General features: G+C 38.7%; 1 protein-coding gene and 1 long non-coding RNA gene across 4 annotated transcripts in view; one reads left to right on the top strand and one right to left on the bottom strand.

Annotated features, from left to right (window-relative positions):
- LOC120323235 lies at nt 1–13575 on the top strand. The gene is made up of 4 exons (XR_005563525.1): nt 1–343; nt 8858–8930; nt 10947–11144; nt 13223–13575. It is a non-coding gene; the product is annotated as an uncharacterized LOC120323235 (long non-coding RNA).
- The window catches only part of KMT5B (lysine methyltransferase 5B), a 30052-nt gene continuing 10528 nt past the window's right edge, over nt 5612–25135 (bottom strand). The window contains exons 1-8 of one of the 3 annotated variants that reach the window (XM_039381196.1): nt 20958–21040; nt 16009–16174; nt 14681–14790; nt 12657–12823; nt 12002–12021; nt 11682–11818; nt 9754–9950; nt 5612–8434 (exon numbers count right to left, since the gene is read on the bottom strand). In XM_039381196.1, the coding sequence (XP_039237130.1) occupies nt 6969–8434; nt 9754–9950; nt 11682–11818; nt 12002–12021; nt 12657–12823; nt 14681–14790; nt 16009–16035 (2124 nt within the window). In that variant the 5' untranslated portion in view covers nt 16036–16174; nt 20958–21040 and the 3' untranslated portion in view covers nt 5612–6968. Of the gene's footprint in view, nt 8435–9753; nt 9951–11681; nt 11819–12001; nt 12022–12656; nt 12824–14680; nt 14791–16008; nt 16175–20957; nt 21041–25135 lie in introns of those variants that run through there. The other 2 variants (XM_027727723.2, XM_027727725.2) reach the window with 2 other exon arrangements.

Raw genomic sequence — 25135 nt, forward strand, 5'->3', positions numbered from 1 at the left:
TTGCTGACTGTGAGCTCTGCAGCCATAGCACGAGCTGTGAAGTGGTTTTTTTTCCAGTCTCCAGACCTCTCCCCTCTCTCTGTAGAAGCACCACTTCTGGGCGGCAGCTGCATCGGGCGTGCAGGTCAGCTGCAAGGGTAGAAGTCTGATAGTGGAAAAGCCCTTTAAGGAAAGAGCAAAAGATGGGGTAGAACATTAAACTCCCAGAGGGAAGGAAGGAGCAGGAAGCAGGAGGACTGCATGACCCAAATATTTCCCATCAGGGAAGCGTACCATTTAACTGAATGCTCGATGCCATTGAAATGGTACCTCTGTGCTCTGCCTGACAGCGCTGTGAGAAGGGGTATGTACATATGAACTAATTACTGATTAGTCATAACACCATGCATGTGCACTAAAACATATGCATGCTTTATTATAGCATTTTTACTGACAGCGTAATAACTGCCCAGCCTAACAGAGAAGTGTCAGACATGAGCAGGCATGAGAGAGTGACCAGCTCCTCCCTTATCTAACTTGTGTTCTCACTAGCCAACAGCAATCATTTTCTCTTCTTTCCTACCAAACATTCTCTGAAAGTTCTGTAGGTCCTGTCCATCCTGACAGACCTTGTCATTAGAGCAAAGCTGCAATGGCTCAGACCAAAACAGATCCTGACATCAGCAGAGTCAGACAGAGAGTTTCTTTAACAATGCATACTTTGAGGGCACACCCATGGCTGGATCCCCAAGCTTGCTCTTGCTTTTTAAGTTGGAAAGTATTATCTGCTGAAGCATTAGCAGTTTGGCATTATGGGAAGGTAATCCCTCCTGGACTGTTTCCTACTGTGACTGGATGGGCCATGGCTAATCTTGGCTCTAGGATATTTTGCACTTGAGCTACAGGAGAGGACCTAATCTCTGGATCTGGAAAGACTACTCTTCTGTCTTGGCATTCAGAACAATTCAAGAGATTTTGGTAACCCTGAACTACCCAGCAGTCCTGTCCTAATGTTACACATGGTTTATGCAAACATGAGTACAATCACATCCTATCCATCACATTTCTATGATTGTCATTCTCTGCCTTAGATCACAGAATCACAGAGTGGTTTGGGTTGAAAGGGACCCTGAAGATCACCTAATTCCAATCCCCCTGCCATAGGCTGGGGCACCTTCCACTAGACCACAGCCCATCCAGCCTGGCCTTGAACACTTCCAGGGATGAGGCACCCACAACATCTCTGGGCAACCTGTTCCAATATTTCATCACCCTTACACTAAAGCATTTCTTCCTAATATTTAATCTAAACCTACTCTCTTTCAGTTTGAAGCCATTCCCCCTTGTCCTATCACTGCATGCCCTTGTGAAAAGTCCCTCTCAAGCCTTCCTGTAGGCCTCCCTTTCAGTGCTGGAAGGTGTTCCAATGTCTCCCTGGAGCCTTCTCTTCTCCAGGTCAAACGAATCCAGCTCTCTCAGCCTCCAACCTCAAGGGGCATGGGGTGTTCCAGCCCTCTGATCATCTTTGTGCCCTCCTCTGGACCAGCTCCAGAGATCTCTCTCTGTCCCAGCTCCATGTCTTTCCTGTGCTGAGCACTCCAGAGCTGGATAAAGCATTCCAGGTGGGGTCTCATGAGAGTAGAGGGGGAGAATCATCTCCCTTGACCTGCCTACTACACATCTTTTGATTCACCTGTTTACCACCAATTCTGTTGTAAAATGTTGCAGCCAAACACAGTAATTTACACAGAATCACAGAATATTCTGAGTTGGAAGGGACCCAAAAGGATCATTGAATCCAACTCTTAAGTGAATGGAGACTGAAGCAAAAAAGACTGCAAATCTGTTTATGAAATAGAACTGACTTCTGGTGAGCATCATAAAGCATCAGTGGAAAAATCTATGGTTTGTTGGATCCCTTGATAGCTCCACACTTGACTGAAACTCACTACCACAACCAGAAATCTTTGCTAATTAAGCTAAAACGATTCCTGGGCAACATTGTTCTTCTGGCCCTGTACCTGTTTCATCTCTGAGTTACCTGTACCTGTAACAAGGAGTCCTCCAACACCTCAGTTTGTTTCTGTGGCAGGAACTGCTCTGATCAAATTTCATGCAAGGATGAATCCAAATAAAATTACAGTTAAATCAAATGGAATGAAGTAATAGATTTCCTTTGTCTGTGGGAAGAAGGAAACAACCCGTATAACTTGCAATAACAAAAATATTTTTAAAATATTTGTAAATAAAGTATGTAAACTCAAGCACGACTGCCACAGAAGTTCCTTTGGTGGGCAAAAAAGGAGCTATAACAGGCAAAAAAAGAGCAAATACATAGTTACTGTTGCTGCCAGGAAGTGATGCTGAAGAACAACATTCCACCATAACCTCGTTACCTGAAATCAAGAGTTTAGGAAGGGGCAACAGAGATTATGCAAGGCCATAGGTTTACTTAAAACCCAGCCCAAACACGAGAATACTCACTGGGGAAGGGGATTTAGGAAAAGGCATGATACTAGCAGATAAATGCAAACTTCAGTGCTTTTGCTTTTAATTTTCAGTAAACCTTATCCTGCACAGCTCCCAAACCTTCAACCTTTCATTCTAAACAGGGCAACCTACTATACGATTATGGAGAGCAAAGGAATTGTGTTTCTGAGCTTATTTAAAGAAGGTGCACTGGCAGCACTAGGCAAAATGGACAAAAAGGAATCAGAAAAAACCCAGCCCAAAGCAGACATGAATACATTCCTTGGGTACGTGTAACACACAGGGGCTGGCAGAGTAACTGAATAAAGCCAGTGCACTGTGAGCAACAGGGTAACAGTCTTGAACGACTGAGCTTCAGGCAAGGCAACACCTGAGCGTTCAGAGTACATACAGCAACAACACCTAATGCCCAACAAATATACCGGAGGGAGGGGGGGAGAAAACAACAAAACCAAAACTGGGCATTTGAAATACAGGAGAAAAAAAAGATGGTCACAGGACATTCACATTAATCTTGCAGAGAATCCACAACAATTCTATCAGACACAGTTTTTTCAGGTCTGAAACCCTCTGCATGCATACTACAGCAGGAGTTACAGATGGGGCAGAAAAGACCTTGACTGATGCAGAGGGGGGACACATTTCATAAAATATTGCAATAGCATCTGAGAGTCACAAGCTTCTGCTGTTTGCAGAAACATTGCTGCTTCTTGGTACAAGCTATTTTCCAGAAATTGCCCAGCATCCATGGAAACATCCCTGTACATGTGAAGCAGAAAAGGCTTTATTCTTATTCAGCTATATCCAGTGAAATTGTCCCTCCTTTCTATATCACTCCAAAGAGACACAGGGAAAGGTTAGACTGCCCTATGCAAAGCACACAGAAATACATTGAGCAATCATCTTTTCTGTCTCTGGGATCAACATCAGTGGTATCCAATAGGATCGAACTGCATGTAATGTATTTTGCATCAATTTTGCTGTACAGTGTCTATGCAAGTTTCTAGATGACCAGTGTTCAGGAGTGCTCCCTCTCTCTTGTGCTCACTGCATTTGATGAGCACTCACAATTCCATAACAGTTTTATGATCGAACAGTATCTGGTTTTGTCTTACAAAGAATCAATGCCTTTGCCCCAACCCCAATAACTCACCACATCACAGATGCAAGTCAGCATACACTTACGCCCGCTACCCAAACATTCAAAAGCTAAATCTGCCCTCAATGACGTATCAGTTCAGTATGCCCTGCACGTGCCTGGACACTCCCAAATCCGCAGCCAACCTGCCATTTTCATGGTGGTTGGGATGTTTCCTTTATAGCCCAATAACCTGCCACACATAACACACAATGGGCTGGCAAAGCACATCTACAATACGCTTCCTCCAGTTCTTCAACCTGCTAAAAGGTGTGCTGTGGTCATCTCAAACTTACTCAGCTGTGGCATCTTTTCTTACCCATATCTTGGGAAACGAGAGACACCAAGGCTAGATGGGCTCTCTGACAGTCAAGTCATTATTAACTCCACAGTGCTTTGCAATCTGGACAGCAAGAAACATGGTTAGGTTTTCAGGTGACACAAACATAACTAAGGTTAGGGAAACATCAAGATCTGCCAGTTCACCTACAGATGATGAGAGAAAAATGCCTACTTACTGTGTCGGGGGAAGGACAGAAGAGACTGGGGTTGTGGAAGCCCTGCCTATCTTACCAACTTGGAGGAACACATTTAATTGTTCTCAAGGTATCTGTAACACAAACATCTGCGTAGCAGGACACAGCTGTGGACCCATCTACCCTGGAAATGACTTCGAGCTTTTGCTCAGACTCTCCAAGACAAGAAGGTTGTTCAATAAACAAGACCAATCCAGAGATATGATGCCCAAAGAGCTACTTACACTTATTTTCACACCAGAGAAAAAGGAAAGCACGTTTCATTAGGGAGTTGGCTGAACTATGAATACAGTGGCCAGGAAAACAGCTTCTACATCTAAGGGGAGGATTAATTTGCAATTTCTCCCCCACCTGTTTTATGATCTGCTCTCATTGCTTGATGCTGGTTTAGCAAGCCCTAAACTTGCTCTCAAGTACACTGGTCAGTAAATACCAACAATGGTGGGCAATGTTTACTTGCTGCATCATCTCCCTCTCCCTCACATCTCCAGGTGAATTACATTTCTGTAAACCTATTACCTCCGCACTACAACCACCAAGGCTGCCAGATGAATCTGCAAGCAGGAGCAGCAGGGAGACAGAAGGCTGCAAGGAAAACTGCCTGTGGATTGAGCAGGGGAACTGGTATCCCAGAGCATGCTGCAGCAATAACCTATAAGGCAGTGAAGGAAAAGCGAGCAGATGCTCTGTTCAGCTCCTCACAGCTCTCACTGATACAGCCACATGCTTGCAGGGCACAGCACCCAGTGAAAACGCCTGGCAATTCTTGAGGAAAGAACTATACTACTGTCATTTGTCATCAACTGTTTCCTAGTACACTTCCTACTACAAAGCAAGCCCTTAATAACACAGCTATCTTTCCTTTAACCCAACATTTAATAACCCATTTTATATGATACTGGACATTTAAAGATCCCAGAAGACGATCCACCACAGCTGTCAGCGTACTCACCAAAGCTTTCGTGTTGTCTTCCCTGAACCAAATGCCCAGGTCTGACTGGAGAGGCCGTACATTGCAGACAGACAGACCTACTCATGTTTTAAAAAATACACACCCTGTGCATGAGACACAGTGACCTGACCTTTAGCAGACTGTTACAAGTTACAAAGTTACAAGTATTGGGTTTAATTCTACACTTAATTCTCTCCATGGATGTTCTCCAGTTCACCACTGGGTAGCACAGTGGCCATGCAACTCAAGCTCTTGCTCTTTCGGGCAGATGCGATAATCCTGTGCAGCCAACAGTGACTTAACCAATCCAACACCAACTGTTTTAGGATGAAACTTGTTTCTACACCCCCAGATACAGAAACTCTAAACCTTAATCCATGGCTGAGTAGAAACACAAATACCACAGACTGAAGCGATACACAGTTATGTCAACTATGATGTTTTAGACCTGTTTCAAAGAAATGGCTTATGAACAAGCTGATTTATACATACAAACAAGTCCATTGTGCCCAGAGGTTTCCTAACATTCTTTTATTAAAAACCAAAGAGCCAAAGATCGCCCTGATGCTCTTCATTGTTATAAAGCAGACTCTGAAGTATTACGTGAACTACGTATGAGCAAAGAACTCCAACTGATGCAGAGTTTAAAACTAGGTTTACAGTTTCCTATTTTATTGGCATGGATGTATTTCTAAACTTAAAAACCCTTCTGGCAAGTTATCTCAATTTCATATGACAAAATTTCTCACAACACACAAATATTTACAACATATACATATTTTTTCAGTCTTTTACAACTGGTTCTTAAAAGACAAACAATTTATAGGTTACCACAGAACAAAAGCTGTGACTTAGTTGTTTTTAATTTGATAAAACTATCATAAGTTAAAGTGAATAGATTTTCTTTAAATTCCTTGTAGCATTTTACAAGTGCAACAGAAAAATATGAAGAACCAATTTAGGATAGCTGCAGTTCATTGGATAAATGTTGCCCGTCGTAATCACATTATTTCACAGCAAATTCTTGAAAAAATAAGCACCAATCATTCTTGCAAAGAACAATTTTATCTAAAAGTATTGAAAAGTGTTAAATACAAGGTGTTTAATTTACGTAACAAGCAATAAATACACCATATCCAAACTTTTATTCTGCATACTGCTACCCTTGTACATATAATGTACTAAAAAGTCAGCAAATTGTCAACACCTTTTCATATTTTTTTCTCTTTTTTAAAGAAATCAATTTGACTTCCAACCAACGGTTTGCTACTATAACAAAGGCCACAAACAGTACGTCTGGGACAGCATACAGTGTTAAAACTGACAAACTCCAAGGGGGGAAAAAACCATCTAGCAAATAAATTGGAAAGCTGTAGATCATTGCTGGTGATATTAACATATACTAGAAAACCTTAATATGCTGCTACTATGATTTTGTAAATTGTTTAGTCAAACAGTGTAAGAGCAAACTAACGCTCTTACCGATCAAAAATAATTCTGTAGCCACACTGTATTCTCATTGTCCTGCATGGAAAGATCTGATGCAATTTCATAACTTTGCTTGAGCCTTTATTTTACAACAGAGCATTACCTCTAACTCGGAATTGCACATAAGAAGGCTATTAAAAAGTACAATAAAAATCTGCACAAATCAGACTTAAGAAGAGTCAGGATGCTGTACACTTTCTACAATATTACGTTGACAGGTGAATAAAGAAGTGCTGCCACTAAGTTTTTCAGAAAGTTCTTTAGTTGAGGAATAATCAAATGGAATTTTTGTTGGTTTTTTTTTTTTAATTATTATTATTTTTTTATTTTATTTTTTATATTTTTTTTTAAAAATGACATCCAGGTCAGTTTAAGACCTATAAGCTTATGCATTGAGCCTTAAAGACTGATCTTCTCTCCTCCTGGAAGAAATATCAATATCTATTGAATCCTTGCCAACAATAAGCCTTAATCTCTTCGCTGGAGGAAGAGGAATAAAGTCATCAAACTCATCATCATAATCATCTTCCTCTTCATCGTCCTCTTCTGACGAAGATTCATCTGCTGTTTCCTCTTCATAGTGACCATAATCATCTACTTCCATTCTCGACTCCAAAACGGACAGAGTTTCACTACAACACATGCCATTTTCGTGAAGGTCCTCAGGGTATGTCCCTCTGTTTTCTTCCTCTCGTTTTAGCTGTATTTTTAATTTTGTTGAACTATTGCCTGATCCTGAGTTAAACCCATTATTTAGCTTTGCTACATATAAGTTATTATCCTTTTCATGGTCTTTACTTAATTTGATGCTTATTTTTGAAGAATTCATTCCATCACTTTCTTGATCATTTGTCTTGCTACTGCTATCATGGCGCCTACGAAGAGTCAGTTTAGGGATCCCAGAGCTATTTTCAAGGATAAGTTGTGCATCATATCTTGTGATTCGTCTTTTCTTTTTACTTTTTGCAGTTCTAAAGCTGTCTTTTGCTTTAAAATTGTCAGTTGTTACAGAGCAGCCACCAGATCCAGGGATGCAGTCTTTAAAGCCAACAGGTGTGTCCACCTCATTATTCCTCTCTTCAAGTTCTGAATGAGAACTAATCAAATCTGGTACTTTGTCTTTCACAGCTGTGTTGTGCATAGTATCAATTTCCTCTGTTTTTGAAGATGTGTTCACAAGCTTTCCTTGTCGAGATTTCTTTTTTGATGTGCCTGCATCATTTTTCTGGCACCTCCCCTCCCCTTTATGTGATGGTCCATGAGCCACCTCGTTTTCGTTTCCCGCACGAGACTGCTGCTCTACAACGTCCGATTGTGTTCCAGTCAAATTATTCTTATAGCTATCCAACGTATTTGGTTCAAGCTTTGTGTCAGAGGTCTCCTTCAAACTCATCCTTGTTCTCATCGACCTCCTTGTTATGTATGTGCAGGGTGGAATATCACCATGCTCATGAGCACCTTTCACAGAATTCAGTTTATGTTCTCTCGCTGCGTGCCTCGTTAAGCATCCGCTAGAGACTGCAACTTTGACTGGTCCCTCCAATTCTTTATCCTTTTTAATGGGCAAGTTTTTATACAAAACTACTTTAGGCTCTTTGAGAACTAAATTTCCCATTTCAAGCTTTCTAGAGGCATTCTTTTGCTCTGGCCTTTTGCACTGATTTCTCAACTTTATCTTTGAAAGTAAAGGCTTTGCAGGCTTTTTCAGTCTCTTTGGTACCCTGGAATTATTTATATGAGTTAGTTTAGATGAGGTAGAATTTGATGATGCTGGAATTCTTGATATAGACTGTCTGGTTAACGTTCTATTTTTGCTGTTCTTTTTAACGCCAATTGAAGATTTTCTGTTAGCTGCAAAAGAAGAAATTAGTTTTGTTATGACACTTCTTTATCCTGAATTTCCCACTCCCAAATACTGTAGTTATTTCATTTATTTGGAACACTTCAAGAGAATCCATGAAATAGGACAGACAGTATGCAGTAAGGAATGAGACTGCTTAACTTGCAACTCAAGACATGAAAGGAATTGCCAAACGAGCCAAAAGTACAACTACATTGCAGATAAACTTCCCCTCACCAACCAAGTTTGGTTTTTACTGAATTTTTTCTTCTACCAATTAAAAAAAAAAAATCTATTTGATATTATCCACAGTTTTTACTGAGTATTATTCCAGCAAAATCTGAGGATCAGCATGCTTCACTATTAACTCTGGGATTTTTTCCTCAAGAGGGAGATAAAAACCCCAAACACCTTAACTAATGTAGTGGTTTCAGTTTCAGGTATCACTTAACTGTCACAAGCAAGAAAACCTTCCTCTGCTCAACAGATGTGCAACTCTAAATCCAGGTAATTAGAGACTATAAAACCTTTTGGGGAAATGTTTTGAGGTGGGGTTTTTTTGTGTGTGTGTGTTTTGTTTTTGTTTTCTTTTGTTTATTTAACATCACAGCAGCAAACAGGAAACAACTGGTACCATAATATTTTATGTGGCTCCAAACTTTACTAGTTAAGTCAAAGTTTAAATTACTTACATTTTGCCCATACTGAGGGTGGTGAGGGTGGGAAAGGGGGGAAAGCAAGTAAATGATACTCACTACTCCATCAAGGGAAGTTTTGCAGGAACATTACAAACAAAAATCCCTTCCAATTTCTTCTGAAATTACTAACTGTGTGCACTTTCACTTCAGAATAGGTACCTGACCTATCAATTCTGAATGTGGAGAGGGAAGAGCAGCCCAATTTAAACAAACTCTAAAGGAAATGACTATTTCTTTAGTAATCTCTACTAAAAGTATTTATTCAACAATTGTTTTCCTACAGAATATAGATAATTCAAACTGTTAAGTTTCCTTTCCTAAACCACACTACTGCCTGTGGTAGTTTACCTTATTTTGAAATACAGACATTAGTGACAGGACGTTAAGTTTTTACACTTTGTATTTGATTTTGATATAAATAAAACAATAACATGCCACCTATTGTTCTTGAAACACTTGTGGAAAGCCATGAATTTGCTATTTAAATTGCCTTCAGATTCCTCAATAAATTACGGTTTTAATGACCAGTATTTGAGAACATCTCAACACTAAGAGAGGAATTCCATCACAGTGAAAGTTTTCCATGTTTTTTAAGAAACCTTTAACGTCTCCAAGCTTTTCCCTTTACTTACTTGCATTACCTTTTTCCTGAGTGGTATCTGCATCAGTGTTAGAGCTGACAGACTGGCTGTCTGAATTCTTGCTGCTGTCACCCAACTTTTTAAGCCTGTTCAATCGTTTATCTGTTTCTCTCAGTCCATATTTACTATTAATCACAGGAGTAGGTGCTGGTAATCCCACTCTTGATTTAAAAGCACCAGTTCCACGTCTACAAAGAAAGAGAGGACACAAAGTATTAATAAATCTCAATGTAAACTTACAGCTTTGTTTCATATACAGTAGTCTGAATCCCAGGAATATCTGGATAAATGATACCAAGAGCCACTGAATTGGTTCGCATTTTGTAGGTTGTTTTGTCTTCTGACATGTCGTCTTTGGTGCCTACATGTCTCAGTTGGCCAGCATGAACAGCAGGCTCACCTAGAAAGAGTACATGGACAAAAGCAAATCTTCCTGGGAATGACTTTTGGAAGCTTGAAAAAAATTGCACAGCACCAAATTTCCCACTGCTCCAAACATACCCACAGTTTCTTCAAAGTCTAGCATTTTAACATTACAAATTAACACCCTTTACAGCACAGCCAAAATTGAGTCACTTAAATATGATTTTTTTTTTGTGGCGTACAAAGCAACAGTTGCCTCATCTGTCTTGAACAAGGAAAAATGAGTCCTTACTAACTTCCCTAAAACAAAATCTTTCATATTTGATTGCTGTAACATTGCCTTGTGACTGAAATGCAAATTCCTAAAGCTAGAATCACCCAAACATTAGCTTTAAAAAATAATGTTTTCATGCACTTAAAATACAAAAATGACAAGGTAATGCAAATGTTCAGACACGCGAAACTAGTTTGCCCTCAAAAAGAAAGCACGTCTGTAAAACACTGAAATCAACAATCATGGTGCCCATTTATTCAACACTGAATAGTCCCCAGGACTGAAGTACATTTTTACTAGCATCTCTCGAGATAAAGTCTGAGATTGTACCCTTCACTTGGAATGATCCACCAACATCACATGAGCTTGGACGCCCTTACCAGAAGGTTTTCTCTTGATTTGCAAGATTTGTTAGTGACCAAACTAGCCAGTAAAAATCAAAGTAAGATTACTGAACTATTTATATGTAGGTGCACTATGCTATTGTCAATATGACAAGTTCTCATCGGTCATATTCTCAAAATGACCAATATTTTGTCCTTTGTAGGGTTTTTCTTTCTACAGTTAGATCCAACAGTAACAGCACCGTTAAGAGTTCCGCGCGATTCCTCTTGAACTGGGTGAAGCTCTCTCAAATGATGCTGAGCCTGTCTGCTCACAGTGAGCAGAAATTTCAGTGTGGCAAAAACCAACTAAGAAATTCTTTCAACTGATCTTGTGAAGAAAGCAGATTGGGACAGCACAGGTGAAACCCAAATATAACAACTCTGCTGCTATTATGTGATGCACAGATATAGGGGAATACTGTCCAAACTAGTAGATCTTTACAAATACACAAACTCCCAAATTCTAATAGCATTGGGTGAAAAACTATCTTGCCCATTCCCAGCAGAAGAGAACTTCAGGTCAACATATAAAAATGAAATTTGCTTTTTCTAGTGCAAAAAGGAGCAAATGTTGGGGAACAGTTGACAATGGTCTTGTAGAAGCTGTAACTGCTTTTCCTTCCAATTCTACTTTATTCAGTACAAATATTTCTAAGAATCTACACTTATGATTTGATCCACTTCGTCTCATGTTGGGCTATCTCCAGAAAGAGACTCAAAAGAAAAACAGAATGCAGAGTTCTCAGGAATCATGACCATTCTGTAACAACATAGAAAAATCATTACAGCAAATACCTAGGAAACAATTATTTTGTGTCCAAAAAACTGAGTACTCATAATCAAGGACTTCCAGTTTCACAAAATATATCATGAAACCTATTTACATCAATGTATACCTTTCACAGGTGTAACATTCGCAGTATTCATTATTTTCTCCAAAAAACCCATCTCCATAGTAACAAGAGATTTCTTCTCCAGGTTCAATATCTCTTAGAGCTTTCACACATGCCGTATCTCTGCCCGTTGATACAAACTGGGGAAGGAGATGACAGGAAGGGAAAAGGTATAAAATAAGGTTAATCATTAAGGCTGTATAGTATCTGAGTAAGAAATAAAAGTAAAACAGTCAGGGAAGAAAAGTTGCAGGGACAAAGAAAAACAAAACAAAACAAAAAAGCAGGGTGATTTATTTATTTACTTTTAATTTCTTGCTTACCTTACAGTTAGGTCTGCAATCTGAAAAAGGTCCAAAAGATAAAGTCAATTAACTGTGGATAAGACCTGAAACATGAATAGTTGTAGATATCTAAAGTAAGGATTCACTCTGACTTTAATAACTGTAGAATCTCAACTAAATATTGGGAGTTAAGTTAGTATTGCACAAAATCATACTTCAAAAGGTACTTGTTTTGACATAGTTGGGTTTCTACCTTCTATTCTACCACAAATGTTCAGTTTTCCTCCTCTTTAGGGTGAACAGATTTATCTTAAGTCCTACCTGCTTTTCCCTGAATTGTTAAACTTCTGTGTAAAATGTTAAAGAGGCATAGGAAGTTTCTTAAGAAAGATGTTACTGTTGACTAAGTTCACAAAGAACTCAAGGTAACCCACAATATGCCCCACTAATTTAGCTGTCAGTTCCAAAATCGATTTCAAGTAAGAAGGCATCACTTCCTAGAGCCGTCTGGGAGTTTCCCAGTTCACAGCTGATCAGCTCTGGCTGGGAAAATCTCAAATTGTCCTACAGTAATACCGTATGTCAGATTCAGACATTTTTCTCCAAGTTCTTGTGTTATTCAGCTCACATATAATAATGCTTCTGAGTAGAATTGCTTATGCCCTTTAACATGCTTCCTGCGTTTACTACTCACCATGATTGATAAATGCAGCAGGACCAAGCCACAGTTGTGCACAGTTTTTTCGTGTGGAATACATGACGCTGAAGTCATTTTCCCCATGTCTCAGCAGCATGTTTTCTTCCATTTCTGATAGTTCAGCAATGCAGCCCACAAGTAATTCTATTTTATCATTTCGTTTCCTTTAGTGCAAAGAGTAGCAGAAATAAGAATACATGTGTCAAAATTACAAAATAATTTCACAAAAAGAAAAGTTGCAAAACACTTCTTGTTATTGACAAACCATTCCACAACCCCTATAAGCCTCATGTTTTAATTCACTGAGAGACAGGATATTAGGCTGAATAACTTTTTTCCAGACTCAAAATAGATGTTTTTATGCTACTATATAGAATCAATTAATCAAATCTGACGTCAGTAACAATTATGACCATTATTTCTACAATTTCCTGAGACTGCAGGCAAGAAATTGTAAGAGTTGATTACTTCAGCTTCTACAGTTGTTAAAACCAAAAGCGAGATCTTTTCATTTGTGTACACTCCCTCCCCATCGACACTTAAGATATTTTGACTTCCTACAGCTGCTCCTGCTTGGCGTTTCCTATGCTTCTTCCTGTGGCCAGGAAAACCCGGCATAATGAAAATGCTTACAACTCCATGGCTTCTTAAATGAGGCCCAGTACTGACTCGAACAAAGGCCAGAATTCAAGCAAGATGTTTTCCTCTCTCATGAGCAGATCTTTAGCATGAAGCTGTTAGTTGAAACAAACCGAGGAAGGGGGAAGGACGCACACCAACAAAAATCCACAAATCCAGGAAGCCTTGGTGTGCAGGCAGCCCATCTGAACAGAGCAGAGGCACTGACTGCTCAGCCTAGGAAGAAGCACACCACTTCTGCTCCCCTGTATGGGCACTGTTTCCGCTGCTCCTCAGAGTGGCCATTCCATATTTTGGCCAGATTACTCTGACACAGATGAATATGGAGATACTAAACATACATGAAGGACATACACCAGAAGCCAAGTCTTTCAGGTGCAAAAGTCTCCTCTGATAGAGAACGCTGAGAACTCTATCAAGTTTGAGTCTCAATAGTTTTCCAGATATCAAGAGGGTTAAGAAGCAACTTTCCTGTCTTCCTTGCTCTCAGGCCACTCAAGATTTGAGCGTGGAAAGTTAATTCATTTCCAACACACCTACATACAAAGCTTCAAGAATCAGCCAAGGGGTGAATTTAAACAAAAAAAATCACCAACCAGTATTTTTTTTTTTGAGTTGTATCCTGATTGTGGAACTTTCAACTATGGTCATGAAGAGTTAGAAACTAGCCTCAGCCTACTTAAAGATTACTCAACAACACGTGGAGGTTGTGTTGCTGCCAGCCCAGTGTCCAGCCACTCCATCCTAGCCTGCACATAACAGCATTTCGTCACCTCAGATGCGCTGGTGTGAATGTGTACTGCCACTAAGCAAAGCTAACATAATTTGTGTGTGAGTTTATTTTAAAATCTGAATTAACTTGGAATCTACTGGTGTTGCCATGCATATGCTTATAATGAAACTCAGATGTTCCAAAATGAGATGCAGAAATACAACGGGGTTCCAACTTTGTGTTTCCAAGAGAGATTTATCTTGGACAATCAAAATATGCAAATAACACCTCTGTTTCACAAAGGCGAAAAACTCATTTCCCCCACAATAATTTGCTGCAAATCCACCGTAATGTCATGTTTCTCACAGGAGGCCAACAACTCATGACTAGAGGAAAACAATTATCTGACTGAAAACAAGATTAAAAAAAAACTTGTATAATGAACACTATATGGATACGCCCAAATATACAAAGGAATGTCTTCCAGAGGCATGTATCCTGTGTTAAGTACTTAGCAAAAACACACACAAAATTCAATTTGCAAGTAACAATACAGAACTGTATTTCATGGGTTGCAGTTTTAGTTCTAAATCACCCTTTTTAATATCTTTTTTAGGGTCTTTCAAAATAATTGACAGAAACAGAATGCAACAGTAAATGCATTTCTTACCATTCTTTCGTTGCAACAATTTTGGCTCCATTTTGCTCTGAAGAATACCTATTACAAGGCAGGATCTCAAACCCACTGTCAGTTGCAAACATTCGTAAATAAATAAATACCTGCAATGAAAAAAACCAGTATTTTCCAGTTACAAGCAAAACAAAAGCAGTGAGGAACTTCTTATATAAATAGTGAAAGTCAGTGACCTGCACAAAAACACACACAAAATGGATATTGCAATGGGATACTGTCTGCTGAAATGCATCGCTGTACATTTTAGCTATACACATTATGTTGGTCTTATTTCTTCACAGTGACTTGCAGGAATCCTCACGTGGGTAATGTGACTATCCAAAGAGTTTAAGAAAATTAAAAATGCCTTGAATGGTACAAAACTGGACCAACCAATGAAAATGGATAATTTTTTTCCTTAAAGTCACTGAATAGTTGCATTCAAGTAATCTCAAATCTTTAAGAACCACTGAGATCTAACAATCTACAGGAACTCATGTTATTATTTGAAGTCCTGAAGAAAAGATATTACTTCCACGACAAAATTAGATAATGAATTCAGGGACTGTTGGATCAATTTTTTTCAGGTGAAATGTGGTTGTATTACTCAAAAAGCATTTGACAAAGCAGAGTTTTTTTCTGCTAATTTTTTTCTACACTACTAGATTTGGTGCACTCCAAAGTAGGCCAAATTCCTTTTGATTGTATCTGGAAACAATAGACTCATTCCTGAAGAAGTTTCTTTTTTTTTTTCTTAAGTAAAAAAAAAAAACAAAAGATGATTTTCTTGCTTTGAACTTTGAGAATCAACAACTTTTATGTTACATACAAAATGGATTTGGGGTATGGCAAGTGGAGGAAGAGGAATAACACTCCCACATAAAGCCCCTATACCCAAAACAACTGAGGTATTTTGAGGTAACAAGGTTCCTCCCTTTTCCTTTACCTTCCTTTGTCACCCAATTTGATTAAAAATAGCTGTAAGCAAAAAAAAAAAACCAAACAAAACAACAAACCCAACCAAAAAACAAAAATGAAAAAAACCCCAACCAAACCACAAAACAAACAATGAAGGGGAAAAAACTTCACCTTCCTTTTTACATGTCTATTAATAAATGGCACTGTAAGTTAACGACAAAAATAAAAGTGAGGGTGTGTCTAGCTGGCTTTAAAAAACAAAGGAAGTTTCTGATAAAAAACAATCAAACAATTAACATGTAACGGAGCAATTGATTGCTTTACTACTGCTACATTCCTGAGAAATTTTTATGTTTTCTTAGCCTTTCAACCATCTGAAAAAGCACATTAATTACAAATACACCTACATGTTCCTTGAACAACCTTTCCTGCATTTTGTTCTTGTTAAGAAAATAGTGCCGGGCCCAGTCACCTGACGTCAAGGACTTGAAGGCTTTTTCTAAGTGCTCATCTTTCTTAAAACGTTCAATCACCTCTTTTAGTTCTTCTTGCCTTCCTTTAATAGGTCGAAATCTGAAATAAAGAATAAAGCTATTCCAGTCCATTGTCAATCATTCTCAATTCTTCCTTACAGTTACTCACAGTACAGAGGTCTTTTGCTAGCCATATCAATATTTACCTCCTAGCATAAAGAGACTGACCATCAGGTACTCAAATCACAGGTCCTCATTTCCTGAGGAAGGGGCAGAAGTACGGCAAAGCCAAGCGTACTACCTGGAACCTTTAAAATCCTCTATTCTGCCAATAAGCATGATTTATTTACAAAACAAATCTCTGATAAGGTTAACCAATGCACAATAATATTTCCCTGTTTTCAGCACCTGTTATTTGGAACAAAGCAGCTAAAGAACTATTATAATAAAAGTGTTACTTTTTTAATAATAGTATAACTTTAGTTAACAAATTTGTTATCATTCAAAGTAGTTGTGCAAAAAAATTCTGCAAATAAACTGGATGCTGTTAAGTTTCCTAGTTAACATTGGTATTAGGGGATCTGCGCACAGTACTGGCTTTTGTAACTGGGTTGTGTGTATGTGGGTATATGTGATTTTAAATTTAAGCCCTCTACAACATCACATGCCACATGATTTTTTTTAAATAGGGAGCAAACAATTAGGCAGTGCAACCAAAAAGACCGAATAAGAAATCTCGAAACAGAAAAAACGCACAACTATCTTGAGTGATTTCAAATCAACTTCTGCCAAACCCAAAACATTATTATATTGACAAATTCACTACGTAGGTTTATGTGGAATGCAAACTTAACATGTGCATTCATACAAAACACACCTGTAAATGGCTACAGAAGAAGTATCTATAAATGGTAAGACACGGCAGAGCTACTACATCCCTGGAAGATTAAGGTTCCACAAGTTAGTGCAGTTGTAAGAATTTTTTCCCCCAAACACTGGCTACAGGAAACAAGTAGCTGAAAAATCATGGGCAGGTAAAATATGAAAATGAACCCCTGTACATTAGCAGAGAATTCCACCTTCTTCCCAAAGATTGAGATTTAAGAGAAACTGCCCTTCATATATTCAACAGTAAAAAAAACAGGTAACAGAAAAAAACTGCATGACTGCCAGAAGCAGAAGCTCCATTTTGAGCTGCAAAACCACCAAGAGAAAGCAGCACTTAATTAGAGATTATGTCGAATCTCTATAAATTGACTGAGCACATACCCATATATGCTCTGCTTTGGGACAGAGGTTGGGTGTGTGTACTTTTAAGTGTATGACACACCCCGCGGGACTCTTCACAAAGATAAAAATTTTCTAGGGTCACGAGAAATGGTTTTCTGCAGATCTTTTTACAATTTGTATGTTTTGCCTGCACAACATATGACAGAAGAGCTAAACAAACTAACAGCTTTTGAGTAAATCTGTAAGACTAAGTCCTGTTACTTGCTGCTTGACCTGCATTACCATGCTGATTTTATTTCCTCTTACTTACCAAATGAAGTCGGTATTCGACGACAAAAGTAAACAAGGGGAAATAAATTATTGAAGTTGGTGGAAGGAAACCTCATCAACTTCCTCACTGATACTGTTTTTTAAATTACCACATAAATTGGCTTATTCTTATCTTAGAATGTTGCCAGTAACTTCTTTTCAAATGACCAAGTAAGAGTTGCTGCTTCTATGCAACTTGTGTGAAGGAAACAAAATACCTTAAGTGTTAACTCTCGATTTTATTTCACCTTTTAAGATGCTAAGAATCTAATAAGAAAGAACTAACAATGATGAGGATTCAACTTCCTTCATTAGAAGGAAAGTGCTGTATTTATGCTCCTGATACAATAAAGACAGACCTCCTAACAGCAGTATCACTTTCAGCAGGTTATCAGCGTTCCATGCTACCGCTTTTATAAATCTTCTCTGCATTCTCCTTCAGAAAAACTTCCTCGTAATATAATGACTAAGCAACCTTTGAGACACTTTTGAACACAGCAAAATTTATCAGCATAAACTTGTGAGTTTTCAGAGAACACAGCACAGTAAGGAGTTCTGAGCAGACAGGTAAATTTTCTTCTGGCTGGGATATAACAACAAAACAGGAGTCAGTTAAGAAACAGATGCCTGCTTAGAACTGTGGCATGCATCATGTCAAGAAGTTTCCAAAAAAGCTCTTCATTAAGGAATATACTTATCCCATCCTCCCAAAAAGCTAACTGTCTAACAAGCTGCTGAGACTGTATCATGGAAGAAAACTCTCTACAGATGACATGATCATCATTATTTTTGTTCTGCAGCACACTAAAGTCTCCCTCAACTTGCCAGTCACACACAGAAGTATCTCTATTCTCCCAAAACCAGAAAGATTTCTCCCAGATTTGATAATCATACCTCACAGAGCTTCCTCATACATCAAGAGAATGTGAAGTCATATAGCCTGAACTGAACCTGACTAGTTTCAGAATGTGACCTGCTGTCATTTTTAGTTTTAATCAGAAACATTTTTCCATCAAGGAAACTTATACCAGGAGAAGCACAAGTAGAATATGCACAAATATGAAGAGTTAACATTTTGCTTACACCTTTATCTGCAAACATTACATGAAGGAAAAAACCTGCAGGATTTACAGCTAAAATTGGTCTTCAGCTATGTCTGTCCTTTCTGGGCTACATGAATGACTGCCCTCTCCCTTACACTATATATTACATGTTGAAATGCACCATTTTTTTTAGCTATGTGACCTGCAGGAGCAAAGACAGGTGGAAAAGCCACCACATTCAAAATTGCATTAGCACCTCAGACAGGCAGTGTATGTGCTGACAGACATAATCACACTTGTTTATCATCAAGGAGCTTGGTACAGGCTAGCTAAAGAAAACAGTATCCCAAGTCAACTACCAGCGGGAAGAAAGCTATCCCAACTGAACCCCCATTGGGAAAAAAAAAATAAAGAGAAAAAAACAAAACAGGGCAGATGCCAAGCTTGACAGTGGCTCTCAAGACCTACAAAAAAAGAATCAACACCCTACATTTTCTAGCAATTAGAAGCACATTGTACAGCCCCAAAGTGATGTTTATATTTCAGGTTTCTAACAACCTCCCATTCTCAGAGGCTGAGTCAACATCTACATGACCAGCCACCTTAGGCAGCTTGGAACCTGGCCTCAACCCTTGAAAAGTCACCCACATACCTCCATGGATGACATTCAGTAGGTGTTTCTTTGGGTTCCTGCCTCAGGCATTCTACACTGCCGGTGGCACTCCTTTAAATGATTAGCAGAAACTCAAGTAACACCATTTCGAAGAAGTAGAATAGTTAGTGTATGCCAAAGTCTTGAAAAGGCCAAAAAGGTGGCTGGAAACAAGAAGGGAGTGAAGAGACTGCACAAACCCCCAAACACTATAAGGTCAGATGAATGCTGCACTGTATGTCAGGCATTTCAAACAGGAACTGAGGTTTTTAAACAACATGACTCTCTGCACCCAAGGGTTCAAAAATCAATACCAAGGAACCTCCTGCAGCACCTCTATCAAAATGTTGCACTTACAAGGTGACAAAACAGAGATAATGAGAAAAGATAAGCAGGAATCCATATAAGCAAAAAGTATTCACAAATACACGGGAAGATGCTGGAAAACAACATGATGTACAACATTTCACTTCAAGGGTTCCCAAATCAGGTGAAACAGAATGACACCGAGCACCCTGAGCTTGAGTTAGTGACTTGTTCAGAGCTCAACAGCATATGTAAACTGCACTGAGAGCATATAAAGTTTACAAGCAAATTCAGAATACTGCAGTCCAGACTCCTCATGAAAGCTTCAGTCTTTCACAGGTGTATCTCCATATATACTTTAAAAGGTACCTTCTGATTTGAGACACTGAAGAAGACCAGAAAGCCTAGAAGCCCAGTGTTCTTTAAGAATTTGAGGGTCTGCTGGTAGATACCTCACCTGTCCCAGGAGTATAATTTTTTATCTATATTATATATAGACTATGTAACTATATTATCATAGTTTCTTTATTAGTCCTTCGCAACCAAAAAGCCAATTGGTTTTGAGAAGCAATCTTACATCCTACCATTTTGGTGTTACAGGGCTTCCACATTTACATATGACAATAAACCCCCCAAAACCTATAAACCTGATGGAAGAGTCTACACAGCTGTTTTTGAGCTCCACCACGAAGAGAGCCTGAAAAGGCCCCACAGCAAAATGTATAGAAAACGAGCCAAAGAAACTGGCTTTTAAGTGTCAGTAAAACAGGAGAACTAGTTCAAAGAAGAGAGAGAGAGAGCACAAGGAAACCAACTGAACAAACCAGCCAATCCAGTCTCTAAACCGCTTTAAATGGTTAAAATCAGAATTGTTTATGCAGACTTCTGGTTTGCTCCTGTGAACAGTACCTTTATTAAGTTCTGTAAGGGAAGCTGAACAAGACACTTTAGTGTTTGAATCTGCTCATATGCACAGATTCCTTGAGCCACCCCACGAACAACTTCAGGGGTCAGGTCTTATGGAACATGAAATCTTCTGCAAAATAGTCTGTTGTTAAAAGTAAGCTAAGAATGAAAAACCCAGCTATGACACTATCTTTAAAGAAATAATAATAGCCCTTCTTCCTCACAAGCTGCAGAACACAAACTTTTCACGCTTCCCTAGAAAATACTTGTTTTTCCCTAGTCGACAAGATCCAACAAAACTATGGCTACTGCAGTTTCAAAATCAGACAGAAGATGATCTTATCCCAACTAAGGGCAAACTGATGTAGTCTCAATAAGGAAGACACAGGAAAATGGCTCGGGGAAGCAAAGCTCTTTCTCTCTCAAATTTCTCTTACCTCGGGAGTACTTAAAGACTCTTGAAACTCCAAGGTATAAAGCCAAAGGTCAGTGAGATGCTTGCCTATAAAGGAAGTTAAAGGAGAGTTTCTGGTAAGTTCAGAAGCACAGCACCTTGCTCAGTCTCAGTCACTGAGAGCAGTGAGTTTGAACAAAAAGGATAAACTGATCCTGAAGGAGATCCAGAGTGAAACTCTACAAAGCATAGGAGCGCACGATAAAGAGTTATACTTCCAAACCTGTTTCTTAATTTCTGACTAGGGAACATCAAGACGAGTGAATTTATCAAAACATATCATCCAATTAGCCTCTTAACAACAGGGACCTTGTCTGGATGATATTTCTATTTACGTGGCTGTGGAAAGACAGCAAGTTACTATTCACGCAGTAGCAGAGATTGAGCACAAAAGCTAAACTGCAAGCCTGTTAAGCATTCAAGACAGCACAACAAGACTTGAAAATCATCTATTTAAAATAAGTGTAAACAACTAAATTTAATTAACATACATTTTGGCTTCTTTCCTGCTCAACTCTGTAGTATAAGTATTTTTTTCCTCCCTCAAAGCTGGTTGTATCAGTTATGATCAACTTTTTCTGCCTTTAATCACCAGTACTTCCATATGGGACCTCATGTTCTTTAGAGGCTAAATTTCAAACAAGCATTCTTAATGAAGAAAGTATTCTACATTATCTAAATTTCTTGAACACTAAACACACACCAGGTGTGGTCAAAACTCCAATACAGCCTAGGGCAGAAGTAAAGACAATTCTTTATATAATATCATTCTCCTTAATAAGAAATACTTTTTTAAAATAAATATGGGGGATGCAAACCCCTCGCCCCCAACACTCTCCCCCATTCCTATTCTGACACTCCACATGGTAAATTCAATTTAGCAGTTACCATGTCTACTGGATGCAAGCCACTCCATCTTTTGGAGATGTAACAATTTTTATTGAAGCTATAAGTACAACTAAAAAAAAATGTAAAAGTAAGGTGGTGGGTGTTGGTTTGAAGGGCAGGGTGTCATTTGGTTGTTTAGGGTATTTGGCAAATGATCGTTTCAACAAAACAGTCAATTCCAATGTAATCACTGTGTGATTACACACAGTGAAGGAAGAGGACCAGAAGCAAGGTAAAGGACTTTATTAAGTTACCAGTAAAAATAATCTAAAAAACCCAGAGAAAGTAGATTTTACACAAAAGTCAAACAAAAAATAATTTTGCAAAGTACACAGACACTGCGGTCTGAAAAATGTAAAAGCTTCAGTGTGAAACAGGTTGTCACCACATAAGAGCTCTGTACCTCTAACCCAGCATCTCCATAGCACCACAACACCAAAGTTGAACTATACAGCCACAATATCTTATTTAGCAGAATTCACGTAACTTTTTCAACCTCCAAACTCCATTCAAGATGAAATTAATAAGATTAATTATTATATTGAAATGAGCTGAAGAATGCAGAAGAGATTCAGCACAGACCCTTAAATGCAAGTGATATGGAACTGCTTTGTCTTTTTTGTCTTTGTCGCTCAATGATGACTCTAATGGATGAAGTGTGGTGTACCCTGACAAGTTCAGGAATGACTGTTTATACCAAAGTCAGAGACTACTCCTGATGCAGTGTTGAGAGACAGCTGCTTCCTGTACATCATCCCTGAGCACTTTATGTTTGCAGTGGGAAACATGGAAATTCTCAAAGCTTGGTCCTTTCGTCCTGTGTTATCAGACAACACCACCCACTCCACACACCAGTTTGTAACATCACAAAAAGCAGCAATACGGAGGTAAAAAACACCCTTAGATTCTCCTAGAACAGACCACAATGTATTTGACTTCCTAAACCACTTGCAAACTTAGAAATACATTGGAACTGCTCTCAGTATTCCCTAGCATGATGCTGGTACTTTAAGGAACCAGGAAACAACACTGACTGTTAACAGCAGCAGTATGATCAGAAGTCTGGCTTAAGGTTTAAATACTAACACTTCATATGTGAGACAGTAAGGAGCAGATTAGCCATTAAATCATGCAATTTCAAGATTCAGTGCTGAGCCTAGGGAAAAGCATCTGAAAATAAGAGATGGTAAGATAGGCAAGAATTCACTTTTTACAAGTGTCAGTTTTAATCTCTAGTGTTTGACAACCTTCAACCTAGGATGTATAGCTTGCAAAATGAGTTTTGTTTTCAACACAAAACCAACCAAATAAGTCCTGATATAACAGGATTTGTACAAGAAGCGACAAAACCTCTTAGAATAGCTATAGTTGACAAGAACATACTACCTAAGATACAGGATTTCTTCTATTAACTGCTAGCCCGCTATTCTGTGGAGATAAGAGCTACAAACTGGATGAAAGAATGACAACTCAGCATGTAAAGAGGATTGGAAGCTCTGAAAAAAACCTGCTTCCCCTTAGAAATCTAAGACAATGAAAAAAATTACTTTTGGGTACAGCCACTGAAGACATTTCCAAGCTACGTTATGCTGTCTGTCAAATCCCTGGTGACGAGAAGACATTTCAGAAGAACATTGGACAAACACTTTGGGGGATTCAATTGCAATCTTTTGAGAACTAGTCTTCAGCTCTTTCAGATATTCCTGACTTGACAGCATCCAAAGCTAACAGCCCAGTTCCCAAGATGGAGAGTATTCAGGAATTGCAGGACTTCATTTTTATGCCTCCCCAGAAAAAACCTCACCAAACCCCCAAAAATCCTCACAAAACAACAAGTAAAATAACAATCAAGTTCTTGTCACCATCGCACCAGATCACTAATTCATTATAAAGAAGATGAAGTATAAAGACATTTCAACAGCAATCTAGATACTTTACTATAAGGTTTTTTTCCCCTAATCAATATACTCTGGACAAATCAAGTTCACAAACTCTTCAACTAGAAGAATGAATGAAGCAGAAAAAGTGCTTATAGAGAAAACACTCATACAGAGAAAAATGCAGACTTGGCTCGCAGAGGTAAGGTGAAGTACAACTTCATTAAGTGGTCATCAACTTATCCTGGGCTGCTACTTGCAAAAATACAAACCTCTTCTGTGTTTCCAACAGCACAGCAGAATGGTGGCACAGGCGCTTTCACAAATCAGAACAAGGGAACATGAAATACTTGCTTGCCACCATAAATGGCTGTTTTATGTTAAGCACGCCTCAATACAAAAACTATGTAACTAATATGACTCCATCCCACTGAAGCCCAAGATGCCCAAACATAAGCTGTAAATCTTTATTTCTACTACATCGTAGTATTTGGGTACTGGCGTCTGGCACTTTGGAAACAGTCTAGCTTTTCACACTTGCTTTCCCCCCACCTTCCCTCAAAAGCCATAAAAACAACAATAAATCTTAGGAGCTCTAGAAAGACTACAGTTTACTTGATGGAAGGAGGGTAATCTAAGCATCACAGCTACAGTAACAAGCAGATGTCATCACCCCACCAAAAAGATAAACAAGAACTATGCTGATGCCTCTATTTTAGTTCATTACAACAACAGAAACTCTCTCAAGAGGACAAGAAAGAGGCAAGCAGATGTGCTTCTAGTAGTTGTAAGCCTCACCTAAGTATTTCCCATACTGCTCCAAGACTATTAACTACTCTCCTTGAAGACTGCCTGTAACTGTTCTCCAAGTCTGAGAAAGGAAGAAGCACAGGATGATGGTCTTTGTGTGGCCTTTTGGCTCAAAATAGTAATTAAAGAAGTATTTTAGGTGTTGACACCATATCAACATAAACCACCATTTATGACAGTAGGTTCTCCAACTATTAAACAATGAATACATCATTCCCTTTGTAAAAAGCCTAAGAATTAACTACCTGTGTGTAATCTGAAGACTATCATTCGTGCAAGAAAACAAAAAAGTCCTTTGAGCATATATATTTAACTTGATTAACTGATCAGAATACAAAGACACTTCAAACTAAACTGTAAAAATATCTACCTGGACACTGGGCACAATGTGATACTGTAACCAATAGCATGGAGGGAATAGGAAGAATTCAAACATTCCTCTCAAAGGTGGATGTTGCACTCTCTAGCAAAAAAAGAAAAATCTCTTTGGAGTAAGTCTTTGCATTTATTAGGACCAGACAGCTGAAATTTCATGTGCAACTCATGCTGTCAGGTTATAACAGCAAGCACTTATGTAACGTGACAA

Source organism: Pipra filicauda, unplaced genomic scaffold, assembly GCF_003945595.2.
Source record: "Pipra filicauda isolate LSUMZ 115617 unplaced genomic scaffold, ASM394559v2 scaffold217_size2002032_pilon, whole genome shotgun sequence".
NCBI classification, from domain to species: Eukaryota; Metazoa; Chordata; class Aves; order Passeriformes; family Pipridae; genus Pipra; species Pipra filicauda.